Source organism: Haemaphysalis longicornis, unplaced genomic scaffold (assembly GCF_048455015.1).
Source record: "Haemaphysalis longicornis isolate Haplotype H1 unplaced genomic scaffold, Haemaphysalis longicornis Haplotype H1 scaffold_9, whole genome shotgun sequence".
NCBI classification, from domain to species: domain Eukaryota; kingdom Metazoa; phylum Arthropoda; class Arachnida; order Ixodida; family Ixodidae; genus Haemaphysalis; species Haemaphysalis longicornis.
Window position 1 is genome coordinate 156,656,146 of NW_027526460.1, and position 24,751 is coordinate 156,680,896.

The 24,751-nt window shown below is 52.3% G+C and overlaps 1 protein-coding gene across 2 annotated transcripts; it reads right to left on the reverse strand.

The window, feature by feature from the left end:
* Positions 1 to 55: 55 nt before the first annotated feature.
* On the reverse strand, positions 56 to 24,149 carry LOC144152928 (uncharacterized). 2 transcript variants are annotated; one of them, XM_077684500.1, is made up of 4 exons: positions 23,737 to 24,142; positions 21,803 to 21,945; positions 15,442 to 15,514; positions 56 to 692 (listed from the first exon to the last, which is right to left on the reverse strand). In XM_077684500.1, exons 1-4 carry the CDS (start codon positions 23,971 to 23,973, stop codon positions 492 to 494), a joined length of 654 nt encoding a protein of 217 aa, XP_077540626.1. In that variant the 5' UTR covers positions 23,974 to 24,142; the 3' UTR covers positions 56 to 491. The 2 variants fall into 2 exon arrangements, with proteins under 2 accessions (XP_077540626.1, XP_077540625.1); XM_077684499.1 differs by lacking the exon at positions 56 to 692 and adding an exon at positions 3,632 to 3,892 and having other exon boundaries at positions 23,737 to 24,149.
* Between the last annotated feature and the right edge of the window lie 602 nt (positions 24,150 to 24,751).

Genomic DNA, 24,751 nt, shown 5'->3' on the forward strand with positions numbered 1-24,751 from the left:
CTACTCAGACTGACTTCAAGCACACTCTGGAAGAGAGCACAGCAAGAGTCGCAGGAACTAACGACAAAAACTTTATTCCTCCTTCCTTTTCAACGAGCCAGAGAAGGCGTACAGGCAGTCCCACTGCTTTCTGCCCACTCTCAAGTCTCCAGTGGCAGACGCCTCCAAACAACTGCACCCTGAGCCTGCACAACCAGCTTTGCGACTCAAACAAGTGCAGCCATGTTCACCCCCAATGTGCACGGTGGGCAACCTTCCATGCTCGCCAGCTTTGAAGTTGCAGGCAGCTCAGCTTGGAGGTGGCGACCACGACATCCCCTACAGCGGAACGCACTTGAAACAGTTCCACTCGCAACAAAGCCTAACGCCTACACCATTGTTTCTCCCAGAGTCATTTACGTGGCACCGGCCGTCGACCTCTGACCTCTTGACACCAGGATGAGAGAGACCACAGCTGACCGCCGCCTGCCAGAGACCGGAACAGGGCAGAGTCACTCCTCGTCTTCTCTGTCCGCGTCCGGGTACTTTTCGATGACCAGCCGCCGCTGGCAGCGGAGCCGCACTTGGAAGCGGCCCTTTTCGGTCATGCGGTCGTGGTTGCTTGCCAGCAGGGTGACCCGGTTGACCTCCATCAGGTTCGGGTTTTGTGCCGTGAAGCCCAGCACGTGGTCCACCTCATCACCCACCGATACCTGCAGGGGTCGTCCCAATCAACAGGTCGGCCAAACGAAATTGTTTAGAGTATGTGCTCTTCATCCGAAATGAAAGGGCACCTCTTCAGATGCCTCGAACCGAAACGCTTTCCCTGATAGTGGCCCAGAACATTTCAAGACGGAATTTTTACATCTACCAGTGCCAAAACGAATGCTTGCAACCATGACAATGAGCTACATGCCTTTAACTGTACACGAGATGAGAAGAGGTGCAGTCGTGGAGGAAAGAAAAGCTCAGGAGAGGCCCCGACGCTAGGGGTGTGCGAATATTCGAAACTTCGAATGTTCGATTCGAATTTTTTGGTATTCGATTCGATTCGAATGACACTTTTATTGTTCGAAATATTCGAACCACCCACAACTAAAAAAAAAAAAAAAGAAATTCAGAGCGTGTCTGCATCGGTGTTTATTTACAGTGGACTCTCGATGATACGATTCTGGGGGTGCGAATTTCGGGATGATACGAATTTCCGAAAAGTCCCGGCGAAATTGCATCGTTTGCAATGAGAAAAATTTCGAACGGACCTGCGCGGCCCGGCGGAAGATACGAACGAGCCGGCGAGGCACCCGACTTCCGAACGAGCAAGTGACGGCTCTCGCGGGCGCTCGAGTGGCGCGGGCGCTCGAGCGACCGCTTCTACCCGCTCTTTAAAATGCGGCTCGAGGCACATACGAAGTTGCTTGTGCGGTAAAGGAGCTGATAATGCATGCGAAAACGGTACTATAAAACATCATCCGCGCCGCTAGTGAAAGCGCCCATAAAATATTTGCCGGGGTGCTAAGCCTAACCATCTCCGGCGGAGCCAAGCCGGCTGTCTCGATCTCATCGCAAGTAGTCAGGCTCCTCCATTCTGCCGCGCGCGTCTTGCGTCATTTTCTGACCGAGGTAGGCGCTACCGCGGGCGCGAAATCGTCGATGTGGGCGTGAAAATACAGCGCTCGCAGAGCCGAGGCGAGCGAATCGCGTGCAAAAACGCACCATGCGGTTCACGCTTGGCTGTTGCGGCGCGTAGCGAGCTTGGGCACAGCGAGTGAGGAGACGAGCGCGAAGCTTTACGTGCTCCAGAAAGGACTGCTGTGCGACACGGGGGTTAAAAAATGCAGAAAAAATCACGAATTTCTTCACGCGAAAGTAGGACAAGAAATAAACGAAAACTTTTTTCAGCGCTAAATTTTTTGGTCTGTGTTGGTTCATACGAATTTCGGATGATCCGAATATTTTTCGCGGTCCCGCGAGATTAGTATCATCGAGATTTTACTGTATCAGCGCGCGGCAATGTGCACGGGCTCGCGCATCTGGTAAAGTGGTGACGAGCAGGAGGTTGTGACTGCTTCCCGAACATGTCAAGCAGTTAACCTTTCTCCATGTTAACATTTAAGTGAGTGCAGACCGTAACCTGTTGAGTGCAATGGTATTGTGTAATTCCTAATTTTACTTTGTGTGATTTGTTGTGCAATAAAGTTGCAGTTTTTGTGTCTCTAGATGGTGAAAAAATTAATTTTACAAAAAACAATAAGTATTCGTATTCGAAAAATATTCGATTCGATTCGAACGTTGTTTTTATTATTCGAATTCGCTTCGAAATTAAAAAATTGATATTCGCACACCCCTACCCGACGCCACTTCTACAGCAGCCGGAACCGCCATATTGGTCAGCCGCCCGTTTTTGCTTGTACTCTGGCGCGAAAGCGCTACTTCTGCCACCGTCGCTCGCTCCACTGTCACCTGCTTCGTCTTTGCCCGTCGACCATTGGCTATCGGCTGGGCCGCACAGTGATGTCGGCCCACGATGGCCGTGAAAAAAATCACGTCACTTCTTCCGCACTCCTCCCAATGAGCCGGTGGCTGGCGAAGCCTCTGCTGGGCTTCCTTTCCTCCAAGGGTACAGTGAAACCTCGTTATAACAAAATTGAAGGGGCACTGCGATTTGCTAGTCATAACCAACATTTCGTTATAGCCGTAGCGGGCATTTGTGCAAACATGGAGTGCTGTACTTGCCCAAAACAAATAGCGGGCAAAATTGCATCGCACCGCATGGCGGTACACAACAAAGCGACCGCATTCCAGAGATAAAAAGGAGCATTAGCGCGCCTACTTTGCTGCAGTTCAAGTGTGTCAAACAGGCTTAGCTGCAAAGCATTTCTGATGCGAACGACGGATCGCTCAGCTCCATGCTCGATGCAGCTGAAGTGCGAGACACGTGCAAGACTACAGCATGCAACTGTCATGCGACTGATCATTACGACGATCGTATAGGACCGGTTTGGGCGTCGTTAGCCCGTCGGAGGAGCCTCACAACATGCAACTGGCAAGACAGATGCAATCGACTGTCATGCGGCCGCAGCCAATGAGAGCCCGAAGACGTCACAATAATGTCACTGTGAAAGTCAATTTCCAAGCCTTGTGGAGGCACTAGTGACAGTTCTTGGTATTTTGAAAGGAGCAGCACAGGGTGCGCTCTCACGGGCTCCGCCGACCCGCTTGACACATGTTGCCAGCGGTACCAACAGCATGGACGAGCGGAATGGTCAGTGCTAAACGTCCCCACACCGTTTTACTGAACATATAAAATGCAATGTATAACGTAAAGCACTGTTCATTTTCACTTCAAGTTCATAAATGTTTTCTTTTCCTGCTCAGATTTCTCTTGCACATATCTAAATCAGCCGCAGTGCACCTAAACAGGGAGGCCACCATGGAGCGAAAACTGTGGGCGAAGCAACGCTGACACCGCATCGCACGCGCACTTTGGAGCATGTGTCTCAAATCCATGTGTACGAATAGTCGTGGCGCCCGTCGTAATGATCAGTCGCATGCCAATCGCATGCTGTAGTCGTGCATGTGTCTCGCGCTTGACGTGGCGGCTTTTATCATAGTTTCCTTCACGTCCAGTGCCTTTCGCTTCCTGCCTGCCGCATTCGTGCTGCTCCAATCACGCGTGCAGCACGCTGAAGGATAGGGCTGAAGCGGTAAAAAAGAAAGAGAACAGAAAAGGAGCACGCAACTTCAACAACACAGCTCCCACGGCACGCGGCAGCGAGTGACGCCAGTTGCAGGCAAATGTGCCGTGGTCGTGCGTGCCACGTGCATTGGCTGCGTGCCGTGCGCAGCGAGAGGAAGGCGGGAATGGCTTCGCGGGCGCTGCGGACGCATGGCGCACCATCCAGCTTTGCATGCGCTGTGGGAGGGTGGGAAGGTGGGAGGGTGGGGTATTCAAACTGCGAAAATACAGGTGTCACCTTGCACACCGTCTCAAATCCGTGCGGTGCACTAACACGAAATTGTATCAAAAATTTTATTTTCAAATGAAATTTATTGCTTATATCCTGCAACGGGCAAATTTACCTCGTTAAAACAAGTTTTTAATAGATTTGTTTCTACGGGAACTTTCAAGCGGAATTACAATTTGCTCATCACAGCCGTTATTATTTGTTATAGCCAATATTTTGTCTCATTATGACGAGGTTTAACTGTATTTGAAAACTTGTCCCCGGCCAGAATAATAAAATAGTCTTTCCTGTTTCTTTATGTGGTTTTTAACTCGCACATTGGAACCAAAATGGAGCTGTTTGTGTATGTACGGTAGTGTCCCATTTAGACACCACCTTTTAGCCACCTCTCAGACTTTAGAAAGTTTAGTGCCAAATTAAAATTATTTCCGCAAATTTATTCAGCAATTGCACTGCATAAAACGGTGGCTTTCATATAAGCTAGAGGATGCGCGCCGCACAAGAGCTGAGAAAGTTGAGAGAAGCAGGAAAGCTAAGGGTGTGTCCAGCATTCGCTGACGGTGTGTCGGGACGATCCTCCAAACTGCAAAGAGCCAAACTGCAAACGAAGAACAAGCCCACGTGACAATTTTTCGCGCACTAAGTAAACGCACCAACAAACGATAATCTAAATGTATTCCGATAAATAGCCTAGGAGATAAAGGTACACTATTGCACTCCTTATTCATGATCGATGTGTGTAGTCTTATCTGGAACCGCTCCTTTTTTGCGATTTTCAAGCGACTGTTTTGACACAATAAAAGCCCCGTTTCATGCATGCGCCATGTGTTTAGAGATCTTTTTGGAGTTTTTCAGTCGACCAACCAGTCTATCAGGAAATTTGACAGGATGACATCGGCCCCACTAAGAAAGCTTTCATTTCAAAAGACGTTTGCTGTCCCTTTAAGGCATGCGCATCGGTGAACTCGGTAGGTCCCTGGCTCTCAGACAGTATAGTAGATAAAGCAACCAACGGCCCAAACAACAAAGAACAGAGCACCGAGTTACAAAGAAAGTTTGCTAAATTTGGAAATGGGAGAGTGGCGAGGGAATGAGAGACCGACACGCATCCCAACACCACCTTAGCTCCTCAGTAAGTCTAGCGAACTGAAGGTCAAGTGTGTGTGACGGCCTTCAACTTGCAAACACATGCTACAGATGTGGACCCATGCCTGGAGGAGTAATGTGAGCACGCTAATTCCAGAGGTAGCAATAGGGGCAGTGGCAAACTACATTCGCACAAAATGCCCGCTTTGCCGTGCAATGCAAACGTGGGAATGTGCCTAGTCATCGTAACGGAGAGAACAAAAAGGCACAAAATTTTAGCAAAACATTGTGGGAAACCCAGAGTCCTGGCGCGTTCCCCATTCCTCGCCGCGGCCGCCGAGGCGAGGGGGGAAGACTCCCTCTCTCCCCTCGGCAGATGCGTCGCTCGCGCCGCGCCGCTGGCGTGTCGTGGCGCGGCGATCGTTGTCACGTGACCGGTTCTTCGGGGCCCCGGTGGGCCGGTCTCGGCGCGCGGAACGAAGGAAGGGCCTCTTGGGTTCCAGCGGTCAACTAGGCGAGACGTGAGTACCGGAGATCCGGCTTCCCCACCTTCCTTTGTCTACCCCCTTGCGCCTGCCTCCTGATCCTCGCCGGACGGCTGGGTCGGGACGAGCGAGAGTCGGCTACGTGATTTGGTGGCACGCCAATAAACGAGAGTTTGGCCGTTCGTTGTGTTCGTGTGTTCCTTGCTGCTCTCTGCCGCACGCCGGACGGCGGTCCGTGGCGGAGTTCAGCCGAGCTAGCCTTGCGGCCGGAACCCTGGTCCCCACAGTTTTGGCGCCCAACGTGGGGCTCGTCTTCAGTCGAATTCGAGGTTCGCTAGCTCGAAAGGAACATGTCACACGACTATGAGTTGGCGGATTTGATGCTGTTGGCGGACCTTTGTGGTCATGCCCGGGAGCCCTCGCGATGCCCTGCATCAACAGCGTCCTCCGCAGCCGCCGACGCGGCTCGGGTCCCCCTTCTCCACGGCCCTTACGCAACCGCAGCCGCGGCTTGCGCAGCAACGGGAATCCCGGAAGGCTCCGGATTCCACGAGCGCTCTTCGTCAGACGACGCCGCGCGTTCATACTCCAGGTGCCGGGCCTACGCTGACGCGGAAGCCCCAAACAGCGCGCCTCTCGTGCCAGTCGGCGCGCAGACGCCCGTAAGCGGAGGAATGTCTGCCGACGCAGCTTCCATCGCGAACGCTCTCGCAAGCGCTATGCAGCAGGCGTTGCAGGCGGCGCGCTCACCCGAGCCCAGGGTGCAGCTACCGGTGCCGACGTACAGCGGTTACGGCGATCAGTCGAGCGCCAACGCTTTCCTGCTGGCTTTGAGCCGTTACGAGCAGGCGACCGGCATCAGCGAGAGCGCGGTGCTGCGCAGAGTCCTGCCCGCAGCCCTAGTCGACCAGGCCGCCCGGTGGTATCGGGTGATAGGCCATACGGCGCGCACGATGGACGACTTTCGAACGATGTTCAGGGAAGAATTCCTGCCCATCGACTACCTACCAAGAATGCGTAGGGAGTTGGAAATGCGCACCCAAGCCCCGGATGAATCGCTCGTCGAGTACGTTCGTGCGATGCAAGAACTTTACGAGTACGCCGACCCAAATGCCCCGAGCCCGGAGCGGGTCGATCGAGTCGTCAGGCAATGCCACCCCACCTTTGCCTTGTACTTGAGGAACTGCAGTTGTAGGGACCTCAACGAGCTGGCGGCCGAAGCTCGCCGCGTGCAAGCAGCTGTCGCGGCTGCACGCGCGTATCGGCCACCGCCGCCTCCGGTGGAAACACTGGAACCAAGCTGTGCTTGGCGCGGCGTTACGGGCAGCGGACGGGCCGAGCCCGGCTCTACGTTGATACCCAGCCAGCGAGAGACGCTCGATCTTGGGACCAGAGCCCTGGACCCCTACTCGTATGGGTTGCGCTACGCGGAGGCGATACGGCCGGATTCCCTGCCAGCCCCGCGCGCAGAGCACAGAGCAAACCGGTTGGACGATCGGCCGGCGAACGCGCGCCCACTCGGGCTTCCCTACACGGGATCGGCGCTGCCGCAGTTGCCTGCACCCGCTCACAACTCGCTCCCGGAGAACCGTATGCGGCCAGCCGGTCGCGGAGCGCCCGAGCAGCCTCAATCATCGCGTCACGCAGCACGGAGCCCCGTCCGCTGCTACAAATGTCGCCAGGCCGGTCACATTGCGCGATTCTGCCCAGTCGAGCAGGGAAACGGGCTCAGCCGTCGGTGAGCCCACCGGCGGCGGATCGAAGCGCCCGAGAGGCAAGCATCGCCACCGCTCCCGCCGCGTACAGAGTCGGAGTCCCGACAAATGTGCCGGCGCCCTTTCTCGACCTCGCCGTCGCGGGGCGAGAGTTTAAGGCACTGCTGGACACCGGGGCAAGCACTTCATTAATAGGGGACGAGGCCGTTTCCCATCTCGAGCGCAAAGCCATTCGGCTGCGCGCGCGGAAGTTGCCGCTTCAGCTGGCGTGTGGTGATGCAACATCAGGCGGTGACGTACGCCTCGTCGTGCGCTGGGGCCAGCGTGTGCGGCGAATGCGTTTCGTTCACTTGCCCGGACTCATGGTCCCAGTCATTTTGGGAAGAGACTTCATGTCCAAGACTGGACTTGTCGTCGACATCGGCAACGGAGGCTATCGGGAGAACCCGTTTTCGCCGCTCAAACCGTTCGCCGAGCCGCCGCTCGCAGCGAGGCCGCTATGCGAGCAGATGGGGAGAGACTTCATGCCCAAGACTGGGCCTGTCGTCGACACGTGCAACGGAGGCAATCGGGAGAACCCGCTTTCGCCGCTCAAATCGTTCGCCGAGCCGCCGTTTGCAGCGAGACCGCTGATCATGCAGGCGGCCGAAACGTCCCACTCCCCCGCGCCGAGAGAAGCAGTCGTTTCTGGCGCAGCCGGTAGCCGGCGCGCGCAGCAACCCCGGAGCCCGGTCGTTGTTGCCGCCGCGGCTGATTTCTCCTGCGCCGCACGCTCTCCATCCCGTGGCCGGGACGAGAAACTGCGCGCGCTCCTAGCAGACGCTAGCGAGCTGACAGCGGCGCAGCGTGACCGCGTCTTGTCGTTGTTAGGCGACTTCGGCGAGATATTCACTGAGCAAGCAGGCTGCAGCAAGTTGGTGCAGCACTGCATAGACACCGGCGATGCTCAACCATGGAAATGCAACCCCCGTCCCGTCAGCCCCGCTAAACGGCAGGCAACTGATGAGGCGCTGGAGGAACTGCTGAAAGCAGACATTATCCGCCGCTCGACGAGTCCTTGGGGGTTCCCAGTGGTGCTCGTTCGAAAGAAAGACGGTAGTTGGCGTTTATGCGTGGACTACCGGCGGCTGAATGCGGTCACGAAAAAGGATGCGTACCCCTTCCCGAGCGTAGGCGAGATCGTCGCGAATCTGGGTGGCGCGAAGTATTTCTCTATACTGGACGCCAGCAAGGGGTACCTTCAGGTCGAGATGCGTCCCGGCGATGAATGCAAGACTGCGTTCACTTGCCATCGGGGGCTGTACGAGTTCGTACGCATGCCCTTCGGTTTGTGCGGGAGTCCCAGCACATTCCAACGCTTGATCGACCGGGTGCTCGGTGAGGCAAAGTGGCAGCACGCCCTCGCCTATTTAGACGACATCGTCGTCTACTCCCGAACCTTCGAAGAGCACCTCTGCCACCTGAAAGACGTCCTAGGAAAACTCCGGGCGGCTGGCATCACCATCAATCCTGCCAAGGCGCAAATATGCAGCGCTCAGGTGAGCCTGCTCGGCTATCGGATCGAACGCGGGCAGGCGTCCCCCGATCCCGAGAAACTTCGGGCGATCTTGGAGTTTCCCACGCCGAAGGATGTCGCCGGAGTCCGGCGCTTCCTAGGGATGATCGGCTACTACCGCCAGTTTATCCCCGCTTGCGTGCGCCTGCAAGCACCCTTGACAAGACTGTTGAGGAAATCCGCCCCTTGGGAGTGGGGAGAGGAGCAGGAACGCAGCCTACGCCAGCTGGCGGAAGCTGTCGCAGACACTGCATCGCTGAAACTGCCGGATCTGAACAGGCCGTTCGTTATCCAGACGGATGCGAGTGACCTCGGCGTAGGGGCAGTTCTCCTCCAGGCGGACGGAGAACAACTGCGACCCGTGGCTTTTGCGAGCCGTGCGCTGACACCAGCAGAGCGAAACTACTCGGTCACCGAGAAGGAGTGTCTGGCCATAATCTACGCACTTCGCAAGTTTGAGATGTACGTAGAGGGGGTCAAATTCACGATCGAGACCGATCACATGGCCCTGACATGGCTTTCCCGCCTCCGCGAGCCCTGCGGGAGGCTCGCGCGATGGGCCCTGACATTGCAACGCTTCGAGTACGAAGTACGCTATCGCAAAGGCGCCTCGAACGTGGTTGCCGACGCGCTGTCACGGGCGCCGGTAAACGACACCCAACCGGCCGGAGAAGCCGAGGAGGATGCGGAGAACCAGCAAACTCTCTCGGCGCGGAAGGAGCGCGATGCGCGGGACTCCCCGTGCACCGAACGCTCAGCGCACGTGCACCTCGTTGGGGGAAGACTTCCTCTCGAGGTTGCGTTCAGTCGGGAGGAGCTACTCGAGGCTCAGCAGGAGGACTTGTTTTGTCGGGAGGTGATCGCCAGTCTTAGTGAAGAGACGGACCCTCCGGCAAATCGAACACCGGAGAATGACGGGCGCCGGGAAGCTGCTGGTATTGCGGCTGGCGCGAGCTCTAATGCAGCTGGTATTGCTGCGAGTGAGCTGGAGAGTTACCTGCTTGACGCCGACGGGGCTCTGCTGAAGTACGTGCCCGGCAAAAACGACTCAGACGAGTGTTTTAAGGCCGTGATCCCGCGCAAGCTCAGGTGTGCTGTTTTGCAGCACTACCACGACGCAGACGGTCACGGTAGCGCGCCAAAGACATGGCGGAAGCTTTGTCGGTATGCTACCTGGCCCGGCATGAAGGCACAAGTATGTGGTTACGTACGCACATGCCACGTCTGCCAAGAGCGCAAACCGCGAGGCGGTAAGGCGCCGGGCTTGCTACAGCCTATCGTGAGCACAAAGCCTTGGGAGATCCTGGCGTGCGATCTGATGGGCCCGCTGCCGCGAAGCAAGAGAGGGTACAAGTTTGTACTCGTGGTGACATGCCACTTCAGTGGGATCGCTGAACTCTATCCGCTGCGCAAAGCGACAGCACAGGAGATCCTGCAAAAGCTGTCCGAAGTGTTCTGTCGCTACGGATTCCCGGAGCGGCTGATTACCGACAACGCCACGTATTTCACATCAAGACTGTTTCGTGAAGCGTGTGCGGCCATGGGTGTCAGGCAGCAAACAACATCGTGCTATCATCCCCAGTCGAACGTGACGGAGCGCCGCAATCGTGACGTGAAGCCACTGCTCGGAGCATATGCCAGACGGCAAAAAGACTGGGACGAGCACTTGAGCTCAATCTCCTTCGCTCTGCGCACAAGCGTGAATCGCTGTACGGGTTTCACGCCAGCGTTCCTGATGTTCGGCAGAGAGCTGAACACGCCGACGGATACGGTTCTGGCCCGACGGCCGAACGGAGTCCCCGCGAAAGCAGCAGACGCGGCTTACGCACGGCGCTTGCGCGAGCGGTTGGCGGACGCCATCAAGGAGGCAAACCGCAGTCGTGGTAAAGCCAGGGCCGACCAGAAGGCGGCCTATGACCGAGCTCATCGAGACGTGGCGTACCAGCCGGGCGACACTGTCTTGAAACGGAACCACGCGCTAAGCGACGCTAGCGCGGGGTTCGCGGCCGGTCTCGCACCCCGATGGGTCGGGCCGTTCGTGGTCGCCGAGAAGTTCTCGCGGCTAAATTACAAGCTGAGAGACCCGATTTCGGGTCGAATCAGCGGCCCCATTCACGTGGGCGAGCTGAAGCAGTACTTTCGGAGGGAAGATACTGCCGACGCTCCAACCTCGGGCGCGCGAGACCGCCAGCTCGAGGGAGGCGCGGAGGGAAGACTCCCGACGCACCGCTACAACACCCGCAATCGGCGAGTCCGCTGACCGGGTGGGCCACCATCTCCTGAGGGTTCAGGCCCGCACGCCCAGGGTCCACGACGCCAGCACGCCAGGCCTGCTGCGAGCCAGCCAGCCGCTATCCTGGGGGAACGAGAGCCGAGCGGCTGTTTACGCCGAAACAGCACCCTGCCGCCCGTACAGCGAGCGAGCCGCGCGGCGGGCCGGCTCCTGCGGCCAGCTGATCGCGCCCCGCCCCCGGGTGACGGGGGCGCCCGCCGGAGGTGTGCCGAGCGGCAGCCATCGCCGGCGCTTGGCTAGCCAGCCACCTGAGTGGCAGCACCACAACACGGCCTCCTGCCCGGGTCCAGTCGTCAGGGATCGTCACCGCTGACCCCCGCAAGCGGTGGAAGCCGCCGGCGGTGCGGCAACCAAACGCACCGTCGGCGCGGGGCGAACCGCTGCGGCTGGTGGCCGCCTGGGAGCAGCCTGCTGCCCGGGCCCTGTCGTCATACGGCCCAGCCTACTTCGCCGGCGGGGCCTGCGGACCATGGGCCGGCGGACAGCGCACGCGGCCGGCTTTGAGTGCAGACGGACGAAGCGGGTCAATCGGCGGATTGTGGCGAACTATGTGTGCTATGTGGCGGCGACGTGCGGTGCAATGTGGACTGAAGCGCAGTTGCGCAGGTGCGGCTTTGGACTGTTTGAACCCCGAGGAGTGGACGATGCAGCGCAACAAGCGGTGAGACCACTGCCGGCCAGAACCCTCGAGTCCGAGGGGCTTCGGTCAAAGGGGGGAGGGATGTGGGAAACCCAGAGTCCTGGCGCGTTCCCCATTCCTCGCCGCGGCCGCCGAGGCGAGGGGGGAAGACTCCCTCTCTCCCCTCGGCAGATGCGTCGCTCGCGCCGCGCCGCTGGCGTGTCGTGGCGCGGCGATCGTTGTCACGTGACCGGTTCTTCGGGGCCCCGGTGGGCCGGTCTCGGCGCGCGGAACGAAGGAAGGGCCTCTTGGGTTCCAGCGGTCAACTAGGCGAGACGTGAGTACCGGAGATCCGGCTTCCCCACCTTCCTTTGTCTACCCCCTTGCGCCTGCCTCCTGATCCTCGCCGGACGGCTGGGTCGGGACGAGCGAGAGTCGGCTACGTGATTTGGTGGCACGCCAATAAACGAGAGTTTGGCCGTTCGTTGTGTTCGTGTGTTCCTTGCTGCTCTCTGCCGCACGCCGGACGGCGGTCCGTGGCGGAGTTCAGCCGAGCTAGCCTTGCGGCCGGAACCCTGGTCCCCACAACATGATGGTAATGATCAAAGCACATGTTCACGAAATGGACACTAAGGGGCTTTCACAACCACTACCTAAAGGAAGCACTTCGGTGCGCAGTGATTTTCCTTTTTTTTTTTGCAACAAACCAGTTTAGCCTCTTAAGCAGACAATTTCTTTTTCTGCACGCCTGACTACACTTTGGAGAACTGTTCTCACGAGAATAAAAACTGCAGCATGCAAAAAGTCATCAACACCTCAATGAACAAAACAGATGGCAGCCTCTTTGATTGACCTCAAGAGGAACGGGGTGAAGCACAGAATATGAACGCGAGGAGCATCACTAGACCAGTGGTTGTAGAATGGGGGCTTAGGTGCCTGCCTGCTGCAAAAGGTCTCGTGGGAAACAGGTTGCAATGTGAGCCCGCTTGCCATTCCACTGCGCACTCGTGTAAGTGCCAGGATGGCACTCCCTCATGGGGTCAAGAACGCTGACAACTGCAACGACGGCAGTAGGGTACGGCGAGGGTTCCGTGTTTGCGGTAGATGAACTGTATGAAATGTAACGCACAAGGCAATTTTCTTCTGAAAAACATGTACCTGAGGGGCCTCGATATCACCAACTCATAGAACTTGAGTGCAGTGTAGGAAGAATTTGTGACAGCACAAAAAAAAAAAAAAAAAAAAAAGGAAAAGGCGTAGCTGACTTTTTTCTGCCTGTTGCAAATGTTGCTGTCATCCCATCTTGAAACAAGGGCTCAGAATATTCGGTTTACCAAGGTCCTGCCAAAATCACGTGCTCTTGAAAGCAGCCTCTGGAGTGTGCACAGCAAAGGACCACCGGACTTGCCAAAAGGCCGGCCTTGTGATGTTCTCACTAGAGGTGTGCAAACATTCATAGTTCAAATGCTTCAGAAAGATAGTTTCCTGTTCGATTCAATTCACCGAGTGCTTTTACCAATCAAGGTATCCAAATATTCTAAATTTACACATCAGAGAGCGATAAAAGTTTGCTCTGTCGCGCCAGCTGCATGCTTTCAAGCTTCACTGCACAGCATTCCCCCTTGGGTTGGCTTTTCTCCACGACATCAAAGCTGCGCAAAAAGGCCTAACACAAAACAAGTATATGATAACTGGGGTACACGCTAGCCAAAGTGGAATGCTACCAAGTTATAAGCCAGAAACAGGTTTCCTGTTAATACAGTGGCATGAGTCAGGGTTTGTACGGGCTTCAAAAGCAAAAATTCAAGGGTTCTCACTTTCAAGGACCAGAAAACACATTTTCAAGGTCCCCATCTTGTGTTTTATCTGGGACTATTTATAACTTTTTCAACACAATGCAAAATTTTGATATTGCCTAATACCCAAGAACATTAATGCACATTTAGATAGGCGCTATGGGTTCATAAATGCTTCCCCAGCTTTATTTTTTATTTCATAGTTTATATTTAGAGGTCTTTCTTTTTTCTTGGTGTTTTGCTGAGGCTGTTTGATTTCAAAACTTAGTAAATGTTGCCTGCATCTCCTGCTTTGTCAGCAAGAGTATCAGCTGACATTAACCCAGCAAGTGTTGCTGCAAGGCAGGATGAACTATGTACACGTCCACCATTTGCACGTAAAAGCAAACGCAGATGGAGCGTATGAGGCACAGCAAACATGCAATGAAAGGCCGTCCACAGACCAGATGGAACATGCAAGATAGAGAACAGAAGCCGGCTTTCACGAGATTGTATCGTGACATGAATTCTATTGAGCAGTACTGCTCCCAATGTTGCCTCGTACTATCGAGAATCCACAACACGTAATTTCACGCAATACTCTGAAACTTGATTGTTACAATGTTTCTTTACAGTTGTTGACATCTAAAATTCATGACAAACACTTTAAATTCTTGTGAAAAGATAGGCCATTGGTTCTCTCCAGAAAAGTCAAAGGTTTTCAAGGACCCTTTAAAAATTCCAGGACTTTCCAAGCCTTGAAATTTCCACTTCTAAATTTAAGGGTTTTCAAGGTTTTCAAGGACCTGTGCAAACCTTGATTGAGTGAAAAACCAAGTGTCATCACCCATTGGCTGCCAGTAAGGTCCGATGACTCCAGGGACCAGTCAGATTCATATCCTGATTGATTGTGGGGTTTAACGCGCCGACGCAACGCAGGCGATGAGGCGCGCCGTAGTGGAGAGCTCCGGATTAATTTTGACCACCTGGGGATCTTTATCGTGCGCCGAAATCTCGTACACACGGGCGTTTTTGCTTTTCGCCTCCATCAGAAAAGCGGCCGCCGCGGCCGGGAATCGAACCCGCGACCTCGTGCTCAGCAGCACAACAGATTCATATCCTCAACATTGGTATTTACACACCTATACTATTTACAATTTTCACGCCGAGTGCCAGTGAACAACACGCATCTTTTGGTGCGAGTTTTGTTCACTGACAGACAGATGTGGCATAGCAAATATGCTTTTTTCTTGCCCAATACGATCAAGCACACTAACTCAAGCACGCTTCCTTTTCGTTAAAGCACACTAATTCACACTCCCGAAAAAGATAGAGTGGAGTTTTTTTTTATTTGTGGACTCCTTGAGCAAAGTCATCTGGTATTGCGTTCGGTAAAATTGTAGGATGTCCATTACATCCTATCTGATGCCAACAGTTACAAATTATAGCATATTAAAGGTATCTTTGTAACAAAAGTCCTGATAAACGCAAAAAAAAGGGCAACACCAATGCCAAAAAATAAACACAAGAAAGAAAAAAACGCTGCAAAACTAAAAATAAATGATAAGCACATAAAACATGGAACCCCAGTTGTGACATACGTACATTTGTAAATAATTTGCCTTCACCTACCTAATATGCAACCAGCATTATTCATTGTTTAGATTCGAGAAGGGTATCACTGTGAGATTGTGACTGGCCAGTGCACTGCATTGCTTCAAATTGGCCTGCCATGCAATGGAGGTCATTACATACGGTGTTCCTCATTACCCTGAAGAAAGATTGTGACAGAGACTAACGGGAAAGGATTTAAGGTTTTTTTTTTTAAGAAAATATAGTGCCTGAGAAGCAATGTGAAAAACGAATGTGGCATTTATTGAAGAAAATCCAGCTTTCACGCTGGCCACACCTTAGTTCAGCAACAATAGGCGGGACACAAAAACGCCGGGAGTGGCCCTGCCATGCTCACCTGTGCGCCCTTCTTCAGGACCTTCTGGCCGTTGAGACGAATGCTGCCATTGTAGAAGCACTCGAGCACTTTCCTGCACCACGGACACACGGCATGAGCGCGTGCTTCCAACTTTCTCTGAGGCACAAGGAGCCTTTAGACAAATAGACCGCCACTGTGAAAGGAATGACACCGCAAGTCACCCGGGTAGTTGTGGTGAACTGAGCTTAGGGGGGACGTGGCAACTAAAACGACTTTATTTATGGACCAAATTTAATCAACTTAGTAGCATTTATGCAGCTAAACATTCCAACAACAAAACTAAAATCAGTTTAAAGATACCATCTATACTTCTTGAGTTAGAAGACTAATTACCTGAAACTTGCAATCAGCATAATTAACTGATCATGCAACAAGCCAACAAGATTTTTACGTCAGTGTGATCAGAAATGTCTATTCCATGCAAGGAAGCTATTCGATTATTGCATTATACCCTTTAGGCATAAAGAAACAACAAGAAAAGTTTCACCTCCCTTTCGAAATCAGGAATAGTTTCACGTCAAAACAAAAGTGAAACTTCTCTCTTTCTTTTTGGATAACTAGAAGAAACAAAGCTTTGTAAGCAACAAAGCTTCCTGGCACAGAATAGACCTTCCCGGTCAGGCTGAGATAAAAATCTTGTTGAGTTCTTGACTACCTAGTTAGTTAATCTTGGAGCGGCTTTGTGAAGGTAATTAGTCTGGCAACTCAAAAAGTATAGGTATGGAAGATATCGTTAACCTGATTTAAGTTTTGGTATTAGGTTAGTTAACTACATAAAATCTCCTATTTTGAATAAATTTGGTCCATAAATAACAAAAATAGTTTGACTTCCCACGTCCCCCCAAGGACACGTTCCCAAGGGAGTGCAAAAGGTGAGCTGATTTACAGACCTTGTGACATGTCCTGATGCGTGTAGGTGTTGTGATGTAAGCCCGAGTTGTGCGCTTGACCTATCCTTCAAGCTGAAAGGTCAGCTCCACAAGTCTGATAAGGCGAACCCTTAAAACACGAATTGCTGCTCCTGATTTGCAGGACACAGGACACATGCCAGGACACATCTGGCTGCCCTCAGCTGCAAAAACGCTTTCTTTATGGGAGTGGCGGCTAACTTGAGGACACTTTGGACTTAGACACTTTAGGTTAGCTCCTCAGCATCTGTCCCATTACACGGTCGATTACCGGGACGTCCCCAGGTGATGTGAATTACTGCGGCAGACGTGAAATTTTTCTCCTTTAATGAGCATCCTCCAGGAAGCATGCCTGTGGCAGATGCAAAAACTGGAAACAAAGAAACTGAAGTGTGGAGACTTCCGCGGTACCTAGCAATTAATCCACCTGTCGATGTGGGCAAGCGAGGTAAGAGGTAATGCCATCAGAGCCAACAGTGATGATTATGGACACGTAGAAAAGAGTCAATTTACAAGGTCATCGACGAAGTTTCTTGAGAGCTCTCACTGTTTTAATTTCTCCCACACCCTAACAAAGTCCTTATTTCAGTCAATTTTACTTCTATCAGTGCATCATTTCAACTATTTCATTGGAAATGATTGGAACTGGCTGCAAGACGAGCAAGTGTGCTGAATGAGCAAGGAATTGCTTTATTCCAGTCTGCAACCCCCCTGCTGTAACGCCTGTTTTCGCAAAGCAGGGCACTCACCGAATAAAGAATTTCCACCATTCCCTTTCTACTAAGACGAAAGACTTTCCCCATTCTCAGAAAAAGTGCCGTAGTTTTTGTCGTTGTCGGGTTGAGAAAATGGCTGCCACGGTAAAGAGTAAACAATTCAGAAACACGTGCGTGATCCAAAAGGAAAAACAGCCCAGTGCTCTTCCAACTCTGCTATCTTTTCTTTTTTTTGCCAGCGGTGGCACAGCAGTTGCTGCTGCTGCTGTTCCTTTTTTCACGGCACATACAGACTTGAGGGATCGGCCAGGAATCCCAGGAATCATTGGCCAAGCTTTGAGGGGCCAAGGTGCCTGCTTCACAAAACTCTGACATGTAAAGGTTGTAGAATAATGCATGCCGCATCACACCTCAACGTGCTGCCATGTAAGCAGAACCAGTGCACATCGGCTGAACAGATCCAAGGTTCTAGGGAAGCAGTGCCACTCCACACGCTGATGAAATTTGCACCGCAAGACAAATGCAAAGAAAGCGATGAAAACGCAATGTTGTAGCAAAGAAGTTAACTGTCCCAAGGCTTCTGCCCTTAAAGCACGTGGGCAGACTTACAAGACTTGGGAAATTTTTATTTCCCGCTATATGTGTACAAGGGTTTTAACAGAGAATACCTCAGTAACCTCACATTTGCTAAGGACGTTGCCTCGCTAAGTAACTCGGGGGATGAATTGCAAAGCATGCTTTCCGCACTGGACGAACAGAGTAGAACCGTGGGCCTGAAAATTAATATGCAGAAAACTAAAGTAATGCTCAATAACCTCGGGAGAACACAGCGGTTTGAGATAGGTGGCGAGGCAGTGGAAGTGGGAAGCGAATATATATACCTAAGCCATGTTGTGGCCCCCGATCCCAACTATGAGGCAGAGATAATTAGAAGGATAAGAATAGGGTGGAATGCATTCGGCAGGCATTCTCAGATAACGAATGGCAGCCTTCCATTGTCCCTGAAAGTGTATGACAGCTGCATCTTACCGGTACTCACCTACGGGGCAGAAATTTGGAGGCTCACAAAGAGGGTTCAACTTAAATTGAGAACGACTCAGCGGGAAATGGAATGGAAGATGATAGGTGTAACAGTAAGGGACAAGAAGAGAGCGGTGTGGGTCAGGGAACAAACGGGTGGTAAGGATATACTGGTGGAAATTAAGAAGAAATGGACGTGGGCAGGGCATGTAGTGCGAAGGCTCCGCTGGTCATTGAGGGTAACAGAGTGGATCCCTAGAGAAGGCAAGCATGGCAGGGGGCGGCAGAAAGTCAGATGAGATCAAGAAGTTTGCAGGGATAAATTGGTCGCAGTTAGCACAGGACCAAAAAATTGGAGATTAGTGGGAGTAATGTAATGATATAAACTGGAGCCATATAGCATACAGCCAAAATATAGCATGGTGGCTCAGTTTTCTGGGCCATTCCCTGAATGACCCCCACTGGCACAGCAGTGCAGATGGCAATGTGAGTGGGCACTGACTCTTCCCTGCTATGTACAAGATCTACTGATCGAGGAGTTTAGAGCTACGTCTTCAGCACACGAGTACTTGCACATCTCTACAACAAAACACTCCTTTTATTTTGCTTTGAGTAAGCGCACAAGATTTGTCCAGAGAGCTCCACCTCATCAACTAGCTACTCTTCAACCGTGTAGAAGCAAAGCAGCCGAGCTGAGCTACCCCCTTTCTGTGTGCGAGAGCACTGGATGCACTCTGAACAAAAAAAAGAAAAGCTTTTGTTTTGCCTGGTCTCTGAAGCTCGCTGGGCGAGAGCGTGCCGAGCCAGCAAGAAAGAGGAGGATGCACACTTCTTGCTGTCAGAAACATTGGCACTGCCCTCGGCTGCCTCGCTGGGCTGTCTCTGCTCGCTGCTGTATGTGCAGTGCTGCAGAAACTGAGGCGCTGGTCAAGAGATGCGAGCGATTGTTAAACGGTGGGATAGAACTGCTACCTTGCAGTGATGATGATGACAGTAGGCAGCAGCAGCACGTTTCCACCTCCTCTTCCTTCCTAACACAGCAAAAACTCCTTAATTTGGCCCCCGTTAATTTGGAAATTCATACAGTTTGACATTCTCACTTCCTCCTTTCAAGACTGTGTGGCCTATGGCCGCTGACCTTCGTTACTTTGGTTTAAATTTACACGTTCACCCCTTAATTTGACCAACGCCTTCTCGAAAGATGAGCCACAATGCGCTGTCCTCTTTTCACCCACTTCTCTCTTTCTCTTGCGGTGGGGAGGATGCAAACAAACATTGCATCCAGTAAGCAGACATACTGTGAACAGCCGCAACGGGTTGTACTGCAACGGAAGGCATGGATGGCCTCGCTGTTCTGGAAAAATTCTGCTCTGATGCTCCATCCAATACTCTTGCTCTGCATGGATTGTTGCACATCCCAGAACTCATTCTTTCCGCCCAGCTATCCGCCAAAAGGCAAACTAGCGCCAGTGACTTCTCCGCAAAAAAAAGGTGCGCATAGTAAACGGGCTCTTTTTCTTGTTCATTAGATAACTGAACATTCAGACGACTGGTACATTTTTTTTTACTCACCAGAGATCAGAAGTAGCGAGCTTGCACTGCATTTCCAACATGCAGTGAATGAGTGCAGGGTTGTTGGTACAGGCACGGAGGAAGTAGGACCATTAGTTGACTGCGTTGCGAAACGCTGTGCAAAACCTGGTCTGTCATAAGTGGTGGACCCCGTCCGTCACTACCATTGAGTGCGACCATTAAAATGCCAGAATCCACACCACTGTCCTCCTCCTCATCATCATCATCATCATTCAGCGCCAGCCTCGAGTGGCACTGGCGAGAGGAGAGGAATTCCCGGGAATCACGATTTTCAGGGGATCGCCCGGGGCAAAGCGAAGTCAGGGGTCGCAAAGGAATCCGAGCAGCCGGTCGTCAGCAGTGCTGTGCAGCGAGCAGCTGCGGAGAGCCGCACCACAGCCAGAGCCACATTCTATCGATATAAGGAAAGCCTGGTACTGGTGCCTTTCTGTGCGTCGCATATCAACACATTTAACTAACATTCTGCAACTCGGTGGAAGTGCCGGATGTGGAACAGATCTATCACAGCTGGGACATGCCACTGGGTTTGGCTCGAAATTAACACCACCTGGCACCACACACTCGCTGTGCCACGACGAGGCTAGGGCGTGACCCAGTGCTGTTTAATTTTTTTTTACATGTGAAGGGAGTGCTCTAGTGCCGCGTACGTGCGTGCTTAACACGATCCGTGTCCCCGTAAAATGTGCGCTGCCTCAGCCCCAGTGATGCAAAGGTGGAATTGATCCGGACCTTGCGGAACGACCAATGGCACGAGGGTGGCAGTGACTGACTGCAGCACGGATTACAGGCGGGCCAGTTGGCACACCACGGAGTGGCAGGACGGGCACACAGACACGTGGGCTGCAAACTGTGGAGAGACTTGAGGAAACCCTCGCGGGAACAGGAGCCTCCATCGAGGAAGAGAAAGAAGGCAGCCGTCACATCCTACATCCATGGTGCGAGCCACAAGCTCAAGAAAATAGTAGGGCGGTCCAGTGTAGACCTCGTTTTTTCAGCCCCTCACAAATAAAGTAGCCTTTGCCACAAAGTAAACAGTGAATGTCGAGCAGCTAACAGGTGCCCAAAGAAACATGCAAAGCCTTTCGTTCAATGCCGGGAAGACGTTATCTACGAGATACCGTTGTCATGCAAGCGGTCGTGCACGGGGAATGATCGCCTTTGGGAGCACACGTGCGATGTGAAAAACGCCACAGAGAGCACACTTGCTGTGCTTGTTGCAAAATGCCCAAAACATTGCAGAAGCCTTCGTTTGAGCAGTGCCCCGTGCTGTCTACGTATCAGGACAGGCTTTGGCGGCAGATAAGAGAAGCCTGGGAAATTCGCACCCGGAAAAAGGATTGCATCAGCACACCCTGTGTCGCCCTCACGGGGAAAGAAATTGACTAGTTGGGAGAGTTCATGTGGGCGCTCTGACACAAGGTGTGCTGGCTGCCACAGATTTGTCAGTAATGCACATTACTGTACCATGAAGTCTTTTACTATTGCCTTTGTTTTTTTGTTTTTCATTCCTGGTGCCATGCGTCTTCTGTCTTATCCTATTGCTTGTCTGTTTGCAACAATAAAAATCGGTTGCTGGCAGCACTGCGTCTGTGTGTACTGCCTGTCGTCTTGTTTTCCACACTGTTCATCACCCCCGTAGCAGTAGCACTAGAAGTGATTGGATTGATTGATTGATTGTAGGGCTTAACGCGCCGACGCAATGAGGCGCGCCATAGTGGACGGCTCCGGGTTATAATTCTGACCACCTGAGGATCTTTAACGTGCACCGAAATCTCATATACACCGGCGCTGTTGCTCCATCGGAAAAGCGGCCACCGCAGCCGGGAATCAAACCTGCGACCTCGTGCTAAGCAGCGCAACGCCTTAGCCACTGAGCCACCGCAGCGGGTTAGTAGTGATTTGGCGAAAGGAGAAGGAACGGAAGTGCACCAGAAATATTTCTGAGGTTGGACGGGAAGTACAGGGGGGAATGAATGGATGTGAAGGAGATGGAGAAGGAGAGAAGAAAGAGCAAAAACTTGGGCTGAAGTCAGGCTAGCACGTTAGTCAGTCCAGAGATGCAAGAAACAGATGGCCAAGGAGTGACTGGACGAGTGCACGCACATCTTGGGCATGTTGATGCCGGCCTTCATGATGCTGTCGATCCGGAGCGAGCTGACAAACGCCGTCCGCTCGTTGTCCCCGGGCTCCGCCGCGCTCTGCTCGTCCTCTTCCTCATCTTCTTCTTCCTCCTCATCCTCTTCCTCCTGGAGAGACGGAGGGAAGGCAAGCCTGTCACAACTGCACGCTGCTTCTTACTTTCAGCGCACAGCAGCACTGGCACATCAACGCATCCCAGCATCGCCAAAAATGTGTTCTTACAGGTCATACACACAGTCCTTAGACATCGTCATTACACCCACCATGCTCAATGAAGGGTCTGACCTCACTGTATCTTTTTCGCGGAAAAAGCTGCAAAGTAGCGCCAGACAATGGCACTGATGGTGGAGTCACGGGACCGCTGTCTGTTACATGAGAATGTGACCTATGGTGCTTAAGGGGCCAAGAAATGTTTATTTTTATAGTTATGATGACACAAATTGGAGGACATGTAGTTTTTCATTCTAATTGTTTACATAAAATTTGTTTTTGTGTAAAACGACTGCATTCAAATTTATTTGGATTTTTGTTTGATTTTTTGACAGCTTTTGCAAACAAACTGCTGCAGTGATGCAGCTGAACAAGGTACCAGTCAACTGTGCACAAATCAAGGGGTGCAATAACACTAACATCATCAGGCCCAAATTTCAAATGGTCGTAACTTCTGCTACAGATGCCATAGAATGATGATGTTAGTCCTATTGCTGCTTATCTTTTTTGCTGCTGCAAATTTGTGATCATTTTGTGTGTGGGAAGTACTGTCTTCATCACTCCACCCTCAAGGAGAATGCGCAAGGCAGTGATGGGAAGCCATCACGGCCCAAGCTGAATTTATCTCTGCAGAGCAGAGCGATGGGAATAAACTGCATGGACTTCTGCAATGGCCCATGCAGTATTGCTTTACTAGTGAGTGCCCTCATGTCGGATGGAGCAGTGTTGGACAACACTTACACACAGTATGTGTTTCATCGCCGCCATTTTGACATTTTGTACCTTGACAACGCACTTACACTTACTGCCACCGCATTACCCACGAGAAAACTCCTGGAGGAAATCGCACCCTTGGAGGCCAGGGAAAAGCGGATGTGGTGATAAATTAAGTGATGTGGTTGCTTGACAGGCTAGGCTTGACAGGCTAGGCAATCTTCTCCTCTCTTTTGTAATTGCTTCTTGTTCTTTCGATGTAAGTGTGCTATTCATTTTCCACAACTTGCAATAAAGCGATCAGTTGATAGTCAGTGCTTGTGGCGTGTGTTTCTGTTTGTCCTTCATCACAATGTGCACTGTTCCTTCCCGTGTAAATTGTCCCTAAGCATAGGTTCCCATTGAGAACCCCACACAAAAGTTGCAAAAACTCTATGTAGAGCCTGGACTAACGCGTTACAGCACCTCTTTCAGGTACTGACAGCAATCTTTATTTCTTAAAATGTCTTGCCGTGAAAACCAGAAGAAAGAAAAAAACGTGGTCGTCGAAACAAACACAAGAATCACGCCTTCAACAAGCACAAGAGAGGCGAACCCCGGACCTTGTCGGCAGCTACCGGCACGCGGAGCTCTACTATGACTTCTCCGGCAACGTAACTTATAAAACAGCACCAACGCTATCATTACAGGACCGCGTAAAGGCGAGCACTCATGTCTATGTTTGAAACATGTTTCACACTTCACCGAGTTGCAAATTACGGGACGGTACAGCCACGTACTAGAGCGTATTTGAAAAACGCGCCTGACACTCAAGTCAAGGATGAACAGTTGTACCGCGTGTCATGCAGTACACATGCTTCTCCGCAAGCATAATGTGACAGTGGTGTCCAAGCGCGTTACACAGAGTCAGTAGCGTAACCAGCGCGCGTAAAAGCACCGACTTGAAGCGGCCAGTGGCAGCCAACTGAGCCCACCTTGGCGGCAGCTGCCTTGCCCTTGGCCTTCTTGGACTTGCTTCTGCACTGTAGCAGAGTAGGCAGCGCGGGGGAGACCAGCGGACAGCCCGTGTGGCCTTGCGGCGCCAGACTGCGGTGGGCTATCGGCGGGGCGCAGCAGACCGCAGAGCCGGCGACCGACCTGGTGCCAGCGGGCAGAACAGGGCATCGCGGGACAGATCGCCTGGTCAGGGCACGCGCTGCGCACGCCAGCATTGCTCGTTCAGGAGGCTCGTTTCGTGGTCACTGAAGTATCTGAGTCTCACGCGCAAAGACAGCCTGCAAGGTCACCGGCTGCACGTCTGATCAGTTGTGGATCACAGCTGCATGGCTGCATCACAGCACAGCAACCACAACGCCATGTGCTTTTTGGGACCATACGCAGTCAGCTGAAGGCGCAGTACCGTACTCGGCGCACGGCAACAAGTGTTGCGTAAACTCAAAATTCGGCAAAGTGAAGTTCTAGTACATTCTCTTTATTGACTCCTCGGTGCTCGCGGTGGGATAAAACATTACAAAAGACAACGGTTTAGTTAGCTGATAAATTGGTGGTGTGGAAGTAGTAGTTTCCAGAGCCGCAAGAAACAGCTATTTACTTATTTTTTCCGCCTTAATCACTAAATTTAAACGGCAACTATTACCTGCTTACAGCTTCGGATATTAAAAGTTTGATAGTCAGCTAGTTTCAGTTTCGTTTTCCCGTGCATTACAAATATTTTTGCTTTGGGGTTCGGAGATAAACGGGGCGGGGGATTCCGCAACGAAACTGAAAACCCTCATTTACGACATTTGTTCGGTAAAAAGTTAAAGTTAAAATCTAGAAATCTTTTGTGCGGAAGGTTTGCTCGCTTGACCGGACATGCCAGCTTGCACTGTTGGTGGCACGGATATCTTATTACAGCGGATCTGTTATACGCCAGTTTTTCAGGGGAGCGATGTGTGAGTAGACTAAACGTATGGTCCCTAGAAATACTTGCTAGTCTGCCGTCCGGCG